General features: G+C 45.1%; 1 protein-coding gene across 1 annotated transcript in view; it reads left to right on the forward strand.

The window, feature by feature from the left end:
* Window positions 1-19,395, forward strand: part of LOC138958619 (probable ATP-dependent RNA helicase DDX17) — a 42,692-nt gene extending 23,297 nt beyond the window's left edge. The window contains exons 6-13 of the mRNA XM_070329828.1: window positions 840-981; window positions 1,999-2,159; window positions 2,290-2,462; window positions 2,640-2,750; window positions 3,136-3,197; window positions 5,377-5,436; window positions 7,492-7,725; window positions 18,035-19,395. Coding sequence (XP_070185929.1) covers window positions 840-981; window positions 1,999-2,159; window positions 2,290-2,462; window positions 2,640-2,750; window positions 3,136-3,197; window positions 5,377-5,436; window positions 7,492-7,725; window positions 18,035-18,234 — 1,143 coding nt within the window. The 3' untranslated portion in view covers window positions 18,235-19,395. The remainder of the gene's footprint in view (window positions 1-839; window positions 982-1,998; window positions 2,160-2,289; window positions 2,463-2,639; window positions 2,751-3,135; window positions 3,198-5,376; window positions 5,437-7,491; window positions 7,726-18,034) is intronic.
* Window positions 19,396-20,002: the final 607 nt, after the last annotated feature.

Consider the following 20,002-nt stretch of genomic DNA (forward strand, 5'->3'; position numbering starts at 1 on the left):
CGCGGTGACTATCGTCTGCTATGTCATCTGCTACACTACTACCACTCGCACTGACACTGTCCACATTCGCGGTGTTCCTGTCATTTTGTCCGGAATCACTTACCTTGGCGAAGGGTAGCAAACCTTGGCCAATTTAGTTTTTTTCTTTTTTGGTTGCGACATGTTCAAATCCAAATCGAAAGCACTGACTGACTGATAAACTATTGCAAACGCTGAGAGTAGTTTGCCTTGTCCAAGGGAAACCACTCTGGCATCTATATTTTTTTGCTATGGTTTGCGTTCAAAACATTGATGTTTCGTTTTTGGTATTCGCGAAGAAAATAAACGCCAGTCAGTTGACTAAGTACATCGGCAGCAGTTTTAGCAATCAAAGCCTGACCAATACAAAAAACTGGACAAACTTTGGCCGATTTAGGCGAATACTCTTCGGACATTTGGCCGATAGGGACATGAAAGTTTCGGCCAAAGTAAAAACAAAAATTGGCCGAAGGGCCGACCCAAACGACACCCCTGATATGGCGGCTTAGACAATATATGTTTAAGTGTTTTAATTATGTAGTGTAGTTTTTACACACTGAACAAACAATAGGCGTTTGGAGATTATCTGACTGGACAAGCATTAAAAACTGACTGCGATTTCAGGTTTAAATCTAAGAACTTGAATAGGTGGGTTTTTTTCAAGTCAGAATTGTTTATGGAAGACGGTATCGCTTCAGTGGATGGTTGTTGTAATCTGATTATTGTTGGTGTGTTTCATCTTTCATACTTCACAACAACTGTAAGCGTTATGCGGAAATGTTATTTTGGAGTTAAGTTTTAATGCTGTCAATGTTTTGCAGGTTCTGGTGTTGGTTCCTACACGTGAGCTGGCACAACAGGTTCATGAAGTGGCCCACGAGTTTGGACATGCCTCTCGTATACGTAGCGTCTGTGTTTATGGTGGAGCTCAGAAAGGGCCCCAGCTGAGAGATCTTGAAAGAGGTGAGCATTGCTTGCTTATTTTATTTTCTTTACAGTATATTATGTTAAGCCATGTAGGTAACAAAACTAAAACAGGCAAACAAACAATATCATCTTGGCTTCATTGAGTCTTGCATCATCATTACATGACATTGGTGTAGCACTGTGTTCAACAACAGATTAACTTAAAATCAGTTCCACTGCTTTGCACTGAAAGCTGTGAGTGCTTGTCATTCTCCAGGGGCTCAGTCACATCGGACATACACGGATATTTTTTCAAATGTCCTATACATTTTTCATGCAAGAGGACAAATGTCCTATTGTTTTTGTCACAAAGTGGTCATAGTTATTTGATCTGGACATTGTCAGTACTTTCCAATTTACAGTAGTTCGATTTGCTATTTTATCGATGTTTTGCAAAGCGATGTCTCTCTCCAAGCAGACGAAACTTGTGCTTTTTATAGAGAAGAGCTTCCAAGGGTCGCAACTCTGAATGCTCCAAATCAGTTGACAGTTGCCCCCATTCGCGTTTTTTAACGTTTCAATTTACGTGTTGCGGAAAAAAGGTCGTTGATTTATTTTTGTTCAGGACAAATGTCCTATCACTTTTGCATTTTCCAGGACATTCCTATGCCACCTCTCACGGATGTGAGCCCCTGCATTCTTAGATAATACAGTGTTCTGGATGAGTGAACGTGTAGCCAAAACCTATACGCGTACGTGTAGATATGTCACATGTACACGTCTTGACGAATTAGGTAGATGATGCTCACCCTTCAATGTTCCAAATGCAGTCATCCATTTTCCAAAACCTCCCAGCAAGACATGTAGATCTTGGCAAAGCGTGACGTAAAAACTAAATTCGATGACGTTACACTTACACGTGCTGAAAAGTTATAGATCTGTCTATTATAGTGCAAACCAGGGCTTATGCACAGTTTCAAAGGGATAACTTACAGACTTGAATACATGTATACGTAAACTAAAAGAAAACTATACATATCTCCATGACAAATGTTGTACAATATCCTCCTGTAGGTGCTGAGATCTGCATCGCCACGCCGGGTCGTTTGATCGACTTTTTGGAGAGCGGTCGCACAAATCTACGCCGTTGTACTTATCTGTGCCTGGATGAGGCAGACAGAATGCTTGACATGGGCTTTGAACCTCAGATTCGCAAAATCATCGAACAAATCCGTGTAAGTATGCTTGAATATCATGTGCAGTTAGAAGTGGTGATACTTTAGTAGTTAAGGGTGCAAGATTGATTGTCCAGTTTTGTTTGGGTTGCAACCTGTACTTATGTTTATTTGATTTGGTTGTGTGCAGCCTGACCGTCAGACGCTCATGTGGAGTGCCACATGGCCCAAAGAAGTGCGCAAGCTGGCTGAGGACTTCTTTGCTGACTACGTGCAAGTCAACATTGGTGCTATGGAGCTGACAGCCAACCACAACATCCTTCAGATCATCGATGTTTGCATGGAACATGAGAAAGAAGAAAAGTGAGTCTGAGATCCCTTTGGGCAGAAGTATTTGCTGATGTGGTGCAGCACTGCTGATGGCAGCCAGTCTTCGGAGATGGTTTTACCTAAAGTGTAGATTTTGCAATTGGCTAAATTGTGGAAATTTGTGTTTTATGTTATCTACTTTCAGGGTTGAAACTTATCTTTGTTTTCCAGGTTGGTCAAATTGTTGAACGAGATCATGCAGGAAAGGGAGAACAAGACCCTGATTTTTGTGGAAACAAAGAGAAAGTGTGACGATATAAGCAGGCGGATGAAACGTGATGGGTAAGTAATGCTTGTTTCTGGAACTGGTGCTTTCTAGATTCTGTTGGTGGTTGTGTTAAAATACTTTCAGACTAGGCTTTGAATAGCATGTACATTGTCATGATCATGGGTGGGATTCTTCCGGTATATGCCGGAAATCCGGAATAATGATTGGAGACGTTTGTTTGGTTGTTAATTATACAAATCCTTCAACGTCTGGGGGCCTGGGTTCTCAAGGGTAAGACTTGTTATATTTTCTTCATTTTTCAGTCCCACCCATGCATGATAGAATTGGAGTGTGGATTTGTGAAGTCTCCTAGTGTTTATTGTGCAGTCGTTTATTTACCTATTCACTTTGTTCGTCAAGCAAGACTGGAATTTAACTTGCCTTGCTCTTCTCTTTCAGCTGGCCTGTCATGTGCATCCATGGTGACAAATCTCAGCAGGAGAGAGACTGGGTTCTCAATGGTATGACTTATTTTCTTCAGTCTTTCTTCTTCAGCAACTATACCTCTTGTTTTTAGCTCATGTATTCTTGTGAATAAAAGTACATTTGTTAATATGTAAGAAGCTCAGTGTCATCACTACTGAATTAACAAGTCGCGTAAGGCGAAAATACAATATTTAGTCAAGTAGCTGTCGAACTCACAGAATGAAACTGAACGCAGCAAGACCGTATACTCGTAGCATCGTCACTCCACCGCCCGTGGCAAAGGCAGTGCCCGTGGAATTGACAAGAAGAGCGGGGTATTCGTTGCGCTAAGAAGGATAGCACGCTTTTCTGTACCTCTCTTCGTTTTAACTTTCTGAGCGTGTTTTTAATCCAAACATATCATATCTATATATTTTTGGAATCAGGAACCGACAAGGAATACGATGAAAGTGTTTTTAAATTGATTTCGAAAAAAAAAATTTGATAATAATTTTTATATATTTAATTTTCAGAGCTTGTTTTTAATCCAAATATAACATATTGATATGTTTTTGGAATCAGCAAATGATGGAGAATAAGATAAACGTAAATTTGGATCGTTTTATAAATTTTTATTTTTTTTTACAATTTTCAGATTTTTAATGACCAAAGTCATTAATTAATTTTTAAGCCACCAAGCTGAAATGCAATACCGAACCCCGGGCTTCGTCGAAGAGTACTTGACCAAAATTTCAACCAATTTGGTTGAAAAATGAGGGCGTGACAGTGCCGCCTCAACTTTCACGAAAAGCCGGATATGACGTCATCAAAGACATTTATCAAAAAAATGAAAAAAACGTTCGGGGATTTCATACCCAGGAACTCTCATGTCAAATTTCATAAAGATCGGTCCAGTAGTTTAGTCTGAATCGCTCTACACACACACACACACACACAGACACACACACAGACACACACACACACGCACACACGCACATACACCACGACCCTCGTTTCGATTCCCCCTCGATGTTAAAATATTTAGTCAAAACTTGACTAAATATAAAAACAAACAAAACCCACAGATGGTTCAAATTTAGACATTGCAGTGATTGTCATTAATACCTACTGTGTTGTAAAGCCTTGTCAGTGGGCAGCAGAAATAGTCATGAAAGAGCTGGCAGTAGTTAGCTAAAAAGTAAGCAATGCTAGTTTTAAGCCTGTAGTGCCTACCACCAAGACAGCACTGTCATACCTAGGGCTGGTGGAAACTGCCATGGTTTCATTGTCTTGGGCAGGGATGTCGTTAGGCGTCGGACATCGGACATTTATTGATGAAAATCCCCAAATGTCCGATTCACATTGCCGCATGTCGGTCAGATGTCCTATCGTTTTAGCCTGAACGTGGTCATTGTCCGATATGTACTCCATTCCTTCGGACAGCGCGATATTCGTTACTTTTCATTTCAAGATACAAATCTTCTAAAAGACCGAACGCTCTCGTGTTCAGCTGACACTGAAGTTGCCAGTGCCGCGTGCGGATCTTTTCTTTTGTCGGGAATTCCCGAACTGTTTGCGGTATTTATAACCGTCTCGGTGCAGCGCACTGATCTAAAAATAGTGGATTATTTTTAGAATAGATCAGTGCATGCTACAGGAGTACGGGAGACAACTCCAACTGACTAAATGTGTTGTCTGCTTTTGTTTTCGATACGAGACGAAGCACTTAATCAACAGCTCCAATCAACTTTTATCCAAATCATGCAGTTTGTAATCAAAGTAAGAGCTCTGAAGTTGTTCATGTTTTTTTGTTTTTTTTGGTGGTTTCTTTGAAACTAAACAAATACAACATTATACGCACACTGTGTTGATGTATTTACTATATTATGTGTGTGTTCTACAGCGCGCGCGCGTGGGTGTGTGTGCATGACTTTGGAACAATTCCATGGAATGTGTTATACTTATAAGCTGTTTGGCGCAAATTCATAATGTCCTATTAAACTTTCTGAAAGCGGTCAAATGTCCTATTGATGCTGAAGAACTCAGGACATTTATCCTATAGGTATGAATTTGTAGCAACATCCCTGCTTGGGTTGTGTTTGATTTGCATTATGCTGTGGTTTCTTTGGCTTGTGACAGTTTTTTTGACACCTGTTGAAAGTATGTATGTATGTCTATAATTATGCTTGATAACATGTGCCTGTGATAATGAAGTTTTTTGATCTTGACATTCAGATTTCAAGATAGGGAAAACTCCACTGCTTATTGCTACAGATGTTGCTTCCAGAGGACTGGGTAGGTTGAAAGTTTCCGCGCTATTTCTCTGTATTTACTCTAATTTTCTGCTTTAGTAGACTTGAAGAATAATGTTTTTGCACCTTTTTGAAGTCATAATGGATAATGTCCTCATTATATTGCTAGTTATTCTGTACATTGACTGTATGAGACCAATTTTTTAATTGTCACTTGAAACAAACACATTGAGACACAGATTGCTTGCAGTACAATATGTTGTAAGGCTGTATTCTTTCCTGATAACTAGAGAAGTAGACGCATAGACAAATAGGGTGGAAAGTTACTCTTGTTTCTTGGCTTCATATTGATTGCATGTATGCTGCTTTTCTCTGATGAAAGCTGTATTGTGAAAAGACCTAGTTTTGCTCCTGTTTTCTGTGTCTATTTTAGTCAATCATAGTCACAAGGTTATCCGATCCTAAAATAAAAAATATTTGGTCCTGTCACCTCTTCCCAGTTGTATGTTTTGTTAGGTTGACTTTACAGCAGCCAGCTTGGGAATGAAGGTATGTAAGTGTGACGTGTGTATACCATCATCTGGCCATCTCACCAGAGAAGGTCCATGTCAAAACAGATGATGGTTTGTTCAAAGTGTTTTAGGGAGGGGGGAAGGGAATTATAGTTTAAAACTTGTGTCCAACACCAGTGTTGTGTGTGTGATGTCCTCGAGCCGGCACTTACCTCTTCCTGTTCAACATGGGCTTTCCTTCTGGTGAGATGGCCTCGTCTCACTTCATGCAGACCTGTAAACATGGCATTAACCATAATGCTATTTTGTTTTCATTGTCCAGTCTTTCATGGCTGAGCGCCATAGGATTGCGCGCCGGCATGACTGAGTCCATCGAGCACCGAGAGGGAGAGGATATCCGTAGTTAACTTTATACGGCCAGCTAAATCAAGCTGGTCACTTCTCGTAGAGAGGTCAACCGTAAGTACTGTGTGGCATTTGGCATTTTATGGAGGTGGTGAGAAGAGGCAGACACTAGTTACCTTTTGAAAGTTACCCTTTGAATAGCTGTTACTTTTGATGCATCTGCAAATGTTTTATTTTAAGCCTTTTGATAGCATTGTTTGCAGGCACTTTCTGATTGATGTTAAGCAATCCCTTTTGCTGTATGCATCAGATCTTTTAGGCCTTGAACATTACATTTCTGTATGCATCAGATTTGCACTTGTCTGTTATAAGTTCATTTTATTTATGCCCTAACTTAACTGTTCTATTTATTATTGGAATCGGCCATCATGTCTTAAGAGTACTTGATGCATATTTTGTTCGCTCAGAGATGCATTCTTATGAATTTTTTTTAAAACCCAGTGAATGTTCTTGGGTTTTGAGTTTCTGTGTAACCTCTTTTTTTTTTTTTAATGTCATTGCTTAAAGAAAGGGAAAGAACATCTCTGAATTTGAACCCTGCATTGCATGGTTTCTTTGTCAGCAAATGTTTTTTTTTTTTAGAAGTTGTGTCTGCCTGAGTACTGTGTCTTCATTCCTATGTATACTTCTCCGGATTGTTTTGATCCTTGGGGAGTGGGTAAAGGAATGTTGTGCAAAGTTCACCACCACCATGGATAAGAGTCCATCTTGATGCCACCAGTCATGCGTGACCATTAACTGACGCTCTCTCCCTACACGCTAGGTCAAAGTCATGTCTGGCGGAGCTCGATTAGCGAGGAATACAAAATGAGCCTGAGAAGAACTGTGGCCTCCCTCATTTTCTCGGCAAAACACTGATCAAAAGCTGATGTCTTGGTTCCCTAAGACCATGGTAAAAAAGAATGAATAAAGGAAAAATTAAATTGATTGTTAGAAGGGAATGAAATGCTATATGATTAAAAGTAGAAGGGAAAAAAAAAAGAATAAAACTGCAACAAAAAGAGATTTGGTCAAAAACTGGAAGGTAAGTACCGACCTTGAAGTCAACATTTCAGGGATTTCGATCCCTTTTGACATATTGGATGAAGAAAATAGTCTACAGGTGCTCGCCTTAAAGAATAGGAAAAGGCTGCAAGGGCATGTCTTAATGTTTCATTTATGCTATTTCAACCCCTTGGCAGATGTTGACGACATCAAGTTTGTGGTGAACTTTGACTTCCCCAACTCTTCCGAGGACTACATTCACCGCATCGGGCGCACAGGGCGTGCAACCAAGACGGGCACAGCCTACACATTCTTCACCCCTGGAAATATCAAGCAGTCCAACGAGCTGATCAACATTCTGCGTGAGGCCAAGCAGCAGGTCAACCCCAAGCTCATCCAGATGGCTGAAAGTTCCAGAGGCATGTCCAGAGGTACAGTTACCTTGTTCATATTAAAAGTGTGAATAGCATTGGTATAGCTTTTAGTGGAAATGTAGAGGTGTGTTCATAAAGGTATTTAGGGAAGGATTTCATACAGAAATGCTCAGCTGTCCGCTTTTAGAGTACTTTAAGGCAAGATTCAGGCAAGAGAAACCCCCCGCAGGTTAGGGGGAAGAATTTACCCGATGCTCCCCAGTAAGAGGCGACTAACGGATTCTGTTTCTCTTTTTACCCTTAAGTGTTTCTTGTATAGAATATAGTCAATTTTTGTAAAGATTTTAGTCAAGCAGTATGTAAGAAATGTGTAAGAAATGTTAAGTCCTTTGTACTGGAAACTTGCATTCTCCCAGTAAGGTAATATATTGTACTACGTTGCAAGCCCCTGGAGCAATTTTTGAGTCACTTGAGAAAAAGTGACTCTATGTAATCGGTCAGTGTTAGTCTGTCCGGCCGGCCGTCCGGCTGGCCGGCCGGCCGTCCGGCCGGCCGTCCGGCCGGCCGTCCGTAGACACCACCTTAACGTTGGACTTTTCTCGGAAACTATCAAAGCGATCGGGCTCATATTTTGTTTAGTCGTGACCTCCAATGACCTCTACACTTTAACGATGGTTTCGTTGACCTTTGACCTTTTTCAAGGTCACAGGTCAGCGTCAAAGGAAAAATTAGACATTTTATATCTTTGACAAAGTTCATCGGATGTGATTGAAACTTTGTAGGATTATTCTTTACATCAAAGTATTTACATCTGTAGCCTTTTACGAACGTTATCAGAAAAACAAGGGAGATAACTAGCCTTTTCTGTTCGGCAACACACAACTTAACGTTGGGCTTTTCTCGGAAACTATAAAAGTGACCGGGCTCAAATTTTATGTGAACGTGACTCATTGTGTTGTGAATAGCAATTTCTTCCTGTCCATCTGATGCCTCATATAATATTCAGAACTGCGAAAGTGACTCGATCGAGCGTTTGCTCTTCTTGTTTGATTAGTGCTTTTGTGAACAAGAAACAATTAACAAGTGGCGCTATCCCATCCCCCCCCCCCCCCCCCCCTTTTCCCCGTCGCGATATAACCTTCGTGGTTGAAAACGACGTTAAACACCAAATAATAAAAGAAAGGCAAGAAAATCTTCCGCCGTTGGCGGAAATCCGCCTTTTTGATGAGCCCCAGGGTCATTTCTGAGATCGGTGTAAATCCGTTGAGAAAATTGAGGGGGGGTGGGTGGGTATGGTACTTTCATCCGCGTAACAGCTTCCATCGGCGATAGTTTATTCTTAATTGGCGTATTCTTATTTGGACTGAATGTTGCTTGTACGAAATTTGCCAAGTACAACCCGAGGATGATAAGAATGCTGTCGGAAACGGCCGAGCAAGTGGTTTTATGCTTGTTCCGGAATTTGCCGAAGATTTCAGAGCGCTTTCTTTGTTTTTACGGATCGTGCAGTTTCTAGACCATGCGCCATTTTGGTCACCATGCATCGAAGAATTACGAAAAGCGATAAGGCCCTTGCGGCCGAAATCGACTCAAGTGTGAAAAACAAATGTAATTTTGGTTGCCTTGAGGAGAGAGTGAAGACTTCGATCTGGTTGACGAAAGGCAAAGTCTAAAACGAACACACAGTGGAGCTCTCTGTTAACGATTTTGAACACATTGGTGAGAAATTACTGCAGCTTCAAGTGCACTGTTTTGTAAAGTTATGGTATCTCCTGGTGCACATTGTAGGTGTGGAAAATGCCAAAAACCCTCAGCTTCAGGGGGCGTTGTCCCCTGACAGGGGCCTATAGCGGCCCCCGCATTATTTTCCTCCTTTTTACATTTAGTCAAGTTTTGACTAAATGTTTTAACGTAGAGGGGGGAATCGAGACGAGGGTCGTGGTGTATGTGCGTGTGTGTGTGTGTCTGTCAGACTAAACTACTGGACCGATCTTTATGAAATTTGACAGAGTTCCTGGGTATGAAATCCCCAAACGTTTTTTTCATTTTTTTGATAAATGTCTTTGATGACGTCATATCCGGCTTTTCGTGAAAGTTGAGGCGGCACTGTCACGCCCTCATTTTTCAACCAAATTGGTTGAAATTTTGGTCAAGTAATCTTCGACGAAGCCCGGACTTCGGTATTGCATTTCAGCTTGGTGGCTTAAAAATTAAGTAATGACTTTGGTCATTAAAAATCTGAAAATTGTAAAAAAAAAAAAAAAAAAATTTATAAAACGATTCAAATTTACGTTCATCTTATTCTCCATTTTCTGATTCCAAAAACATAAATGTTATATTTGGATTAAAAACAAGCTCTGAAAATTAAATACAGTAAAACCTGTCAAATAAGGACACCCTTGGGACCAGACAAAAGTGTCCTTATTCTGCAGGTTGCCTTATTAGACAGGTGCAAGTAAACGCGACAAAGTCAAGTTGAGAGAGAGAGAGAGAGAGTACTGCACATGTACATGTACATTTATAAGAAAAACAGAAGCTGTTTAGATTAAATAGAGAAACATTTAATATTGACTGTTGTAAAACAAGTTTAAAAACTTGTGATAATGCATGTTTCAGCTACTAGGTACTGCCCTGCCTTTGATCTGGCCGCACACACAGATTTCCACTCTGTTAAACTCAGTCACTGACCGGTCACTGACCCCGATGCAGGAAGTGTTTCCTCTCTCAGATATGACAGGGGAACCACCTCTCATGGCAAAAACTGGGTCATTGACTCCTGGGAAGAAGGTCGTGTCTTTTAACAAGGCCACCCAGCTATCACAATGCCTTTGATCTGGCCGCACACACAGAGCACACATATTTTTGAGTCACTTGAGAAAAAGTGACTCTATGTAATCGGTCAGTGTTAGTCTGTCCGGCCGGCCGGCCGGCCAGCCAGCCGGCCGTCCGTAGACACCACCTTAACGTTGGACTTTTCTCGGAAACTATCAAAGCGATCGGGCTCATATTTTGTTTAGTCGTGACCTCCAATGACCTCTACACTTTAACGATGGTTTCGTTGACCTTTGACCTTTTTCAAGGTCACAGGTCAGCGTCAAAGGAAAAATTATACATTTTATATCTTTTCTCGGAAACTATCAAAGCGATCAGGCTCATATTTTGTTTAGTCGTGACCTCTACACTTTAACGATGGTTTCGTTGACCTTTGACCTTTTTCAAGGTCACAGGTCAGCGTCAAAGGAAAAATTAGACATTTTATATCTTTGACAAAGTTCATCGGATGTGATTGAAACTTTGTAGGATTATTCTTTACATCAAAGTATTTACATCTGTAGCCTTTTACGAACGTTATCAGAAAAACAAGGGAGATAACTAGCCTTTTCTGTTCGGCAACACACAACTTAACGTTGGGCTTTTCTCGGAAACTATAAAAGTGACCGGGCTCAAATTTTATGTGAACGTGACTCATTGTGTTGTGAATAGCAATTAAATTACATATTCTTACTCCGAGTCACATATTTAGCATTGACGCAGTCGAGATGCTAGGTAGACTGAAAAAACGCTATCCCGTCTATAGTATAAGGGAAGCAACCCAAGCAAAAAAGTAGCAAGCTTGCTACCCTGGGTTGCCTCCCGTAGCGTGCATCACGCCACAGCTCTCGTACCCAATACGAGACACCCTCATTCGACATCTTTCAGCCAGAGAGACAGGTCGTGCTTGATTTCGCTCCTAGGCTGTTGTTTGCTGTCTGCTTGACACCCACCAGCCTCGGCTCCCCGTCTGCTCATAGCTGTTTCTAGCGGTGAGATTGTTCCATTTTGTTGTTGTTTGCTTTGCCATTCTGCTGAGAATTTTCTCGTCCGCGGACTTGTGAATTTTGCTCGGTAGTTTGTTGCTGTGGCCGCCATTTTGGTCGCCATTTTTCGCTTACACGTGGTGTATTTTGCTGGTTAGTTTGGGTCCGTGCTCGGACTTTTAGCGTCGACCAGTAGCACTTTTACCTGCTTGTAACTTGTACTTTGTGCTAGTTTATTCTGCTGAAGTTTTAACGTCCTAGAGACTTGTGTATTTTCAGTAGTTTGTTTTCTCGCGTGACAGCATGTCTGATAGTGAGAAAAAGCGAGCAGCTAAGGCCGAGAGTAAGGGCATAGGCCCTGGCAAACCTAAGCCCTCGGCTTCTACTTCTTCGGCTAGGAACCCCACGGTTCACGTTTCTGACCCGAAGACTAACTTCGTTTTTTCGGTGCCCATTTCGGCGCCGGAGGAAACTTCGTCTGGCTCGCGGGCGGCGGGCATTACCGCTACCACGTCTGTGGCTAGCCTTTTGTCCTCTTTGCTTCCAGAAATTGAGATGGCGTGGACGGACCTTGTTTCCAGATCTGCCTCCCTCCCGGGGGTGTGCGACCCTCGGTCGTTGGCTTCCTGTGTTCCTGTTGTTTCCGGATCACCTGTCCAGCCTGCTGGCTTCGGCGTTGGTGCTGGAGGCGGTGAACAGGGAGGCGTTTCTCTTCTCGGCCGGCGCTCGGTGGCTACCGCTTGTGGGAGTGCACCTGAGCAGGTCCCTTTTGGGATACGGTCGTCACAAGGTATGTGCTCGCAGCAGCCGTCCGCGGCAGCTGCACTTCCGGCTCCGGCCGGAAGTAGTGGTTCACTGGACAGCGGACAGACCATGGTCCCTGCCGGTTTGAGCTACGAATTACGTAAGCAGCCGTCCGCGGCAGCTTCCCTTCCGGCTCCGGCCGGAAGTAGTGGTTCACTGGACAGCGGACAGACCATGGTCCCTGCCGGTTTGAGCTACGAATTACGTAAGCAGCCGTCCGCGGCAGCTTCCCTTCCGGCTCCGGCCGGAAGTAGTGGTTCACTGGACAGCGGACAGACCATGGTCCCTGCCGGTTTGAGCTACGAGTTACGTAAGCAGCCGTCCGCGGCAGCTTCCCTTCCGGCTCCGGCCGGAAGTAGTGGTTCACTGGACAGCGGACAGACCATGGTCCCTGCCGGTTTGAGCTACGAATTACGTAAGCAGCCGTCCGCGGCAGCTTCGCTTCCGGCTCCGGCCGGAAGTGTTGGTTCACTGGTTCGCGGACAGCCCATGGTCCCTTCCGGTTCGAGCCTTGCCCTGCTACAGCAGCCGTTTCCGGCAGCTGCTCTTCCTGCCTGGGCAGGAAATGTAGGTCAAACGGGTCGTGCACAGTCATCTGTCACTTCCGGTTCCGGCCTAGGGCTTCCGGGTTGTGGCTTGCAGACTCCTCAGCACCAGCTATGGCATAGTTCTGCTGTTGCGTCTGCACTCCCTGCTCCTCCCGGCTTTTCCGGTTCGGTTCCCGCTGCTTCCGTTGTGTCGCCGGTGAATTTCGAATACGGTGGTTCTCCTGGGCACACAGGCTTTTTGCCTCTGTTGGGACAGCAGCGGCCACCCACTTCGGTGGTGGCCGCTAGCTCCTCTCTTCAGCTGCCTTCGGTCGTTGGTGACTCTCATCTTCCTCTTAGTCAGGGGTGAGAGTTTCATCGATGGCCAACAGGATGGGCGTTCGGCTTACGGCCTTCCCTCGCAGCGTCATTTGTCGGGTTCTTTTGGCTATGAGCCGTCCCCTTCAGGTGGCGTTTCGGACTTCGGGTCCGTGTACGAGGAGCAGCTGCCTTCGGCGGCTCTGGCCAGCTTCCGAATTTACGTCAGCAGTCGTTCGCGGCAGCCGCTTCCAGCTCCGGCCGGAAGTAGAGGTTCACTTGCTAGTGCACAGACTACTGTCACGTGTGGTTCGAGCCTTGTCCTATGACAGCGGTCGCCCGCGACAGCTGTTCTTCCGGTTCCGACCGGAAGTGTAGGGTCACTGGCTAGTGCACAGGCTACTGTCACGTCTGGTTTGAGCCTTGCCTTACGTCGGCAGTCGTACGCGACAGCGGCACTTCCGGTTCACGGAAGTAGTGCCTCGTTGGAACGTGGACAAATAATGATCCCATCCGGCTTGAGCTGCGCTATACGTAAGCAGTCGTCCGCGACAGCTTCTCTTCCGGCTCCGGCTGGAAATGTTAGTTCATCGGTGTGTGGGCAGCCCATGGCCCTTTCCGGTTTGAGCTTTGCCCTTTGCACGGCAGCCATTTCCGGCAGCTTCGCTTCCGGCCTTGGCAGGAGGGTAGGTCAAGCGGGTAGTGCACAGGTTACTGTCACTTCCGGTTCTGGCCTACGGCCTACCTTTGGGTTCCGAGCTTCAGCTCGTAGGTGGCTCAGCACCAGCTCTGGCATAGCGCTGCTGTTGCTGCCGCACTTCCGGCTCCTCCCGGATTTTCCGGTTCAGTTCCCGCTGCTTCCGTTTGGTCGCCGGTGAATTTCGAACAAGGCTTGCCCTATGGGCATACAGGCTTCTTGCCTCTGTTGGGACAGCAGCATCCACACACTCAGGTGGTGGCCGCTAGCTCCTCTCTCCCACTTTCCTTGGTTTTTGGTCCCTCTCATCCTCCTCTCAGTTAGGGAATGAGCACAATCGATTGCCAACAGGAAGGACTTCGGTTGGCAAAGAGGAAGCAGCTACTTCTGGTTTGAAGAATCGCCCTTAGTAGCTTTTCGCCTTTTTGCCTTTTCGCCGAGCCCCCCTCTTCGACAGGGGGTGGCCTCCGGCGTCGGTTTCGTTGCTGGTTCCTCAGGGTTCTGCTTCGGAGCCGGCATCGGAATACCTTGCCGCTCCTGCGCAGGCTTCCTCCTTCGTGCCCTTAGCGGACCAGAGGAAGTTGCCTTGGCCAAGGTCGTCTCGTCGCCGCCTGTTGGCCTTTCCCCGTCCGCGTGCACCGTTTCCGGTCACGCCGGAACTTCTTCGCTTCTTACGAAGCCGTTGAGGAAGGATTCGGTTCTGCCGTTCTATGGGCAGAATCTCCTATTCTCTGAGGAAGGGGGCTGACAACTTTTGGAACTCAGTTCCATTTCCGAGGCTCTCCTGCGGGCGCTTCCTTGCGCTCTGGCAGATTCCTTGGCGCCCTTTCCCCTTAGTAAAGGGCAGGACGCGGAGGAAGTGTCTCACTCCTCTCCACACTTACAAGGGTGAACGAGGCACAGATGAGGCTGTCCTCTCTGCACTATTCCCATGCGGTCTCGTGCGGAAGGGACTTGTTTCTTGCCCACTCCCGGTTTTCTGAGGAGTCGACAAGGAACATTCTCAGTTCGTCATCCTTGGTGGACGGTCTCTCTCCGGCAGCCTGGCCTCTCATGCCAGAAGCAGGGGATTGAGACCAACAGAAAACAGCGGTTCCCTTCTTTTGAGCTTCAATTTGAAAGCAGCAAAAGCAGGCCGCTCCTAAGCAGGCTATACCTAAGCGGACTCAGCCTAAGCGGCCTACGTCCTCAGCTCAGGTGAGATTGTTTCTTTCACAGCCGTCATAGGCACGCTGGGTTTTTGAAACAACAGCCGGCCTTAGGGCTTCGGGGTGTTAGCCTCGGCGGGAGCAACAGCCATTTCATCCGTTGGAGGTGGTGGTTGTTGCTTTCCTTGTGCTTGTGGCTTCGGGCTTCGACATTCTTTCTCTTTCCCAGCGTATGGGTGCTGAGAGGTCGATTTCCGTTTAAAAGGGGGTTTCTGCCTTTGGGCTTCCCCGTTTTCTCTTGCCACGAGCTTCTGGACTCGGTCCAGGTTTGTCTTTCGCCGAGTCTGACTTTGTCTTTCTCTAGCGATCAGACGCGTTCTGGTGTTTCGTCCAAACTTAAGGTTCACTTGAGTTGGCCTCGGAAGTAACATTCAGATTTTCCTGAGGGTGCATTGTCTGGGCATTGCATGTTTGAGAAGTCATTCTTGGCTTGTCACTTTTTCTCAGGTTTTTTGGCTACTCCTCCCCTTTTTGGGCAGAGGTCTAGCTAATGTTCCAGTTTTCTCGGTGCCGGCCTCTAGGCCAGCATCTTTTTCGGCGGCCGAAACTTTTGGTTTCTTACTGTGCCTGTGTACTTTAAGTACTTTGGTGCAATGGCCGGCCTACGGGCAGCAAGGCTCTCGGCCTTAGCCTGTGTTATAGTCTCCTGCCTGTCGTGTTGCGACTTTGGCAATTGGTTCCTGTGACTGCGGATTTCGTCTCTTCCTCTTCTCCATCATGCTTGCATGATGTGAGTTGGGACGATTTCTGCTGGGGTGGGCTTCCGGCCTGGTCACCCCTTTTTCACTTGCAACTTTGACTATTACTGAGAACTCTGGTCTCGGGAGGCTGACGGCTGGTTCGCTCTGCGAGTCCGCATTTGCGGTGCTTATGCACTACCTTAGGTCGCTTCGTCCCCTTTTTTACCCCTCTCTCTGCTTTCGCAGGGATGGGCAGGGGACGACCGGTGACCGTCTCCCTTGAGTTTTGCTCATTGAGTTGGACCCTGGTACTTGATACTCAGGCGTCTCTCTCTTTCCGGTTTGGAGTTTGGTCACTCTTCCGGAGCTGACTGTTCTCTCAACGGCCTTTTGGGCCTCACTCCATCCCAAAGTTTTCTTACTTTGGCATGGTTGCCTTATGGTCTCCGTGAGGGTCGGTCCTTTTCAGGGCTTAGCCGGCAACCTTACGCACGGATCTTTTCCAGGCCATTAGCATTTCCTTCCATTTAAGGGGGGGGGGGGGGCAGCTTGTCCTTCCCTCTACTTGGTCGGGTTTATCCAAGACTGGGGTCCTTTTCCGGACTGTTTTACGGTTCAGAAGATTGGAAGAAGTGCTGGGCACAGCTTACTGGCTCTCTGAGGTCGTCTTTCGCATTTCTTGCCTGAGAGACATCTCGGCTGTCAATCAGGGTGGTTCTCGGTCCGTTTCTGTCCTTTGGCAGTGGGCCAGTTCCTGGCAAGGGTTTAGAGTGAGTCAGTGGTTGCTTTCTCACGGGATCCTTTCCTGACTTTTGGCAGTGGGCCAGTTTCTTGGCAAGGGATTTTCTTGCCCTCCGCCTTGTCATAGCTTATGCTATCTTTCCCTCGGCTCGGCCCGAGCCCATTTCCAGGGCCTGGGCCTCCTCCTTGGCCTTTTTTGCCTATGGGGTTTGGATGATGTCCTGCGCACAGCTTCTGGCGCTAGGATTTTGTCTTATCAGGTTCTGCAGACATTGCTGCCCTCTGTCAGGATGGGTCTCGGCCTATTCCTTCCTTGGCGGCAGCTGGCTTTTGTCTCTCCAGAACTTTAGAGTGAGTTTGAACTTTTTGATCTTACCCACCACCTTGTTGGAGTTATCTGCTAAATATGTGACTCGGAGTAAGAATATGTAATTTAATCGAAAATTTTTAATTAAATTTTCATTTGATTAATATACTTACCCGAGTCACATAGGTAATTCCCTCCCACCTTCCCCGCTTTTAGTTTCTTTGTATTCTAGAAGTCGAATGAGGGTGTCTCGTATTGGGTACGAGAGCTGTGGCGTGATGCACGCTACGGGAGGCAACCCAGGGTAGCAAGCTTGCTACTTTTTTGCTTGGGTTGCTTCCCTTATACTATAGACGGGATAGCGTTTTTTCAGTCTACCTAGCATCTCGACTGCGTCAATGCTAAATATGTGACTCGGGTAAGTATATTAATCAAATGAAAATTTAATTAAAAATTTTCGATTTCTTCCTGTCCATCTGATGCCTCATATAATATTCAGAACTGCGAAAGTGACTCGATCGAGCGTTTGCTCTTCTTGTTACTCAGTTAAAGTCGGTCACTGACCCCGATGCAGGAAGTGTTTCCTCTCTCAGATATGACAGGGGAACCACCTCTCATGGCAAAAACTGGGTCATTTTGGCCCCCTGCGTCCAATGGGTGACTGGATTACAATTTATTTTAAAAAGATAACGAAGTGCCTTGTCACCCGGAAAGTACGGTATATGACTTATTATGGACCCAAAATACGTGTCCGCGTCCGTAATGCCGAGGTGGCCGTAACGTACAGGTGTTTTACAGTGTAAAGCAGTCCGTGCCGAGACTGACTGTCCGTATTCTGCGAGTGTCCGCTAAGTCCAGTGACCGTATTTGACAGTTTTCACTGTATATAAAAGTTATCAAAATTAAATTGTCGAAATCAATTTAAAAACACTTTCATCTTATTCCTTGTCGGTTCCTGATTCCAAAAACATATAGATATATGTTTGGATTAAAAACACGCTCAGAAAGTTAAAACAAAGAGAGGTACAGAAAAGCGTGCTATCCTTCTTAGCGCAACTACTACCCCGCTCTTCTTGTCAATTTCACTGCCTTTGCCATGAGTGGTGGACTGACGATGCTACGAGTATACGGTCTAGCTGAAAAATGGCATTGCGTTCAGTTTCATTCTGTGAGTTCGACAGCTACTTGACTAAATGTTGTATTTTCGCCTTACGCGACTTGTTGATGATTTCCTGTTCCCATGCCTGGAGATTATGGTAGAGTTATTTTGTGATATCTCTGTTCCAGGTCGTTCCCGATGGGGAGGCGGTGGTGGTGGCCGAGGTGGTGGTCGCTTCAGTGGTGGCGGCCGTGGCCGTGGAGGGTCCAGCTATGGTGGGTCCATGAACGGGTCAAGTGGTTACCAGAAAAGTGGTGGATACAGAGGTGGTGGTGGTGGTGGCTCCAGTTATGGAGGCGCCTCACAGAGCTACGGATATTCATCTTAGATCTCTTTCAGGAAAAGTGGACATGATATTGGGCTGCCAGCCTTTGTATAGACTGCTTTGTTGGAGGATCTTGAGCAGACATACACAAATGCGCAGCGAAACTTCTCAAAAGTTGGACTATAAAAAGGGAGACAAAAAGTGTTCCTGCTTGTGGCAAGAGCGGATCTGACCTGAGAATCAACATGTGTTCAGAGGAACTGCTCTTCTGCGATTTAGAAGGAAGTGACCATGACTGCTTTTCCAATGTCGACCTGCTCCATGGTTTTAGTCGAATTTTTAATGTCAAATTTATTTTGAACTCCAGTTGTTCGTGCAATGTTTTGAACTCTTTTCTCAGATACCTGGATTTGGAAGGCTCTCGCACAAATGTTAAAACTGAACTTGGGACGCAATAAAAATCAATCCTTTAAGAGTGGTCAGATGATGAACTGGTTAATTTGTACTGTCTCTACAGGGTAATAAAAAAGTTTGCCGTTAATTAATCCACAAATAAAGTGCAGATGTTGTACACCAATCAGTTTGGCAGAACAGCCATGGGGTGTTTATTTTGCTGTCCGGAACTTGTGTAAAATTTAAATCCCGATTTTTATTCAGATTTGTGGACATACTATTTTCAACAGTCAATACTCTTCAGTGCTTGAGCCTTCCAACTTGTACATATTTTAAAAAGAATACACTCCATTTACATTTTGAGTTTCATTGATAATTTGTTTGGTACCAATTCCTTCATTTTATATTTTTCACTTCAAACTAGAGTCTCAAATCATTTGTTATGCATACAATTTACATTTTAGATCACATTTAATTTCACAGATAAATCTATGTTAGTAAATGAAAACGCTCATTACCACGAGTTTTATGTTGTACTTTCATTTGCGGTAACATTTATTTATTTCATGCGCTGGTCTTTTTTATTTTTTTTGAACACAAACCCTGTTACATAAACCAACTTTCAACTGATGTGTAAAATCAGGGGTCTTCACTTAATCGTGGTGTTGCCTATAAAAAAAAAATGTTTTCATATGAAAACGGTGGTATCTCAACACCACAGATTGACAGAAGTTTGTGTTGCAACTTTTGTGACTGGCATGCATGTTGGACCAAATACTGCTATTAGTGTTTCCCTTGTCGTCATTTGTGGAATTAAAATACATGACAACATGTGGTCGTTTGTCGTGTTGACCTTTCCTCACCCCACAAGATCTTTCATGCATGTATCTATACATATAATAAAAGAGAGTGTCTGTCTGTGTGTCTGTGTGTCTGTCTGTGGTCGCCATACCTCAGAGATGGCAAGAGGCAGGAACAAGATATTTTGCATGCACACTCCCTAGGTGCCGCAGATGTGCACCTGGGTTTTAGTTTCTCCAGACATTGTTTCCTTCCTCGGATAATGACCCTCCCCATCTATCAATACAGTCTACATAGTACAAGGGAGGTAAGTCATGCTTTGTCACCCACGGAAGGGAGGTAACTCTCATCAAACCAGTATACCGTGTAATTCTCAAGGGTTACCCCCCGCCCGCTATCATCCCGCCCCCACCCCCCCCCCCCCCCCACACACACACTAACCCTGCCCCCTGCTGTGCAAGGCCAGTTCAGTGCCTGGTGATCACATGTAGCAAGCACATAATGCCAGTGATATTACAGACTCTCTATCGCTCCTATGAGGAGAAGAAATGAAGAAGAAAAAGTTAACCGGACAGTTCAGGAAATTTCTAGAAGCAAAGGGAGGTAACTCTTACTTTGTATACAGTGTGCATGCACA

The sequence above is a fragment of the Littorina saxatilis genome, linkage group LG2, assembly GCF_037325665.1.
Source record: "Littorina saxatilis isolate snail1 linkage group LG2, US_GU_Lsax_2.0, whole genome shotgun sequence".
Taxonomy (NCBI): Eukaryota; Metazoa; Mollusca; class Gastropoda; order Littorinimorpha; family Littorinidae; genus Littorina; species Littorina saxatilis.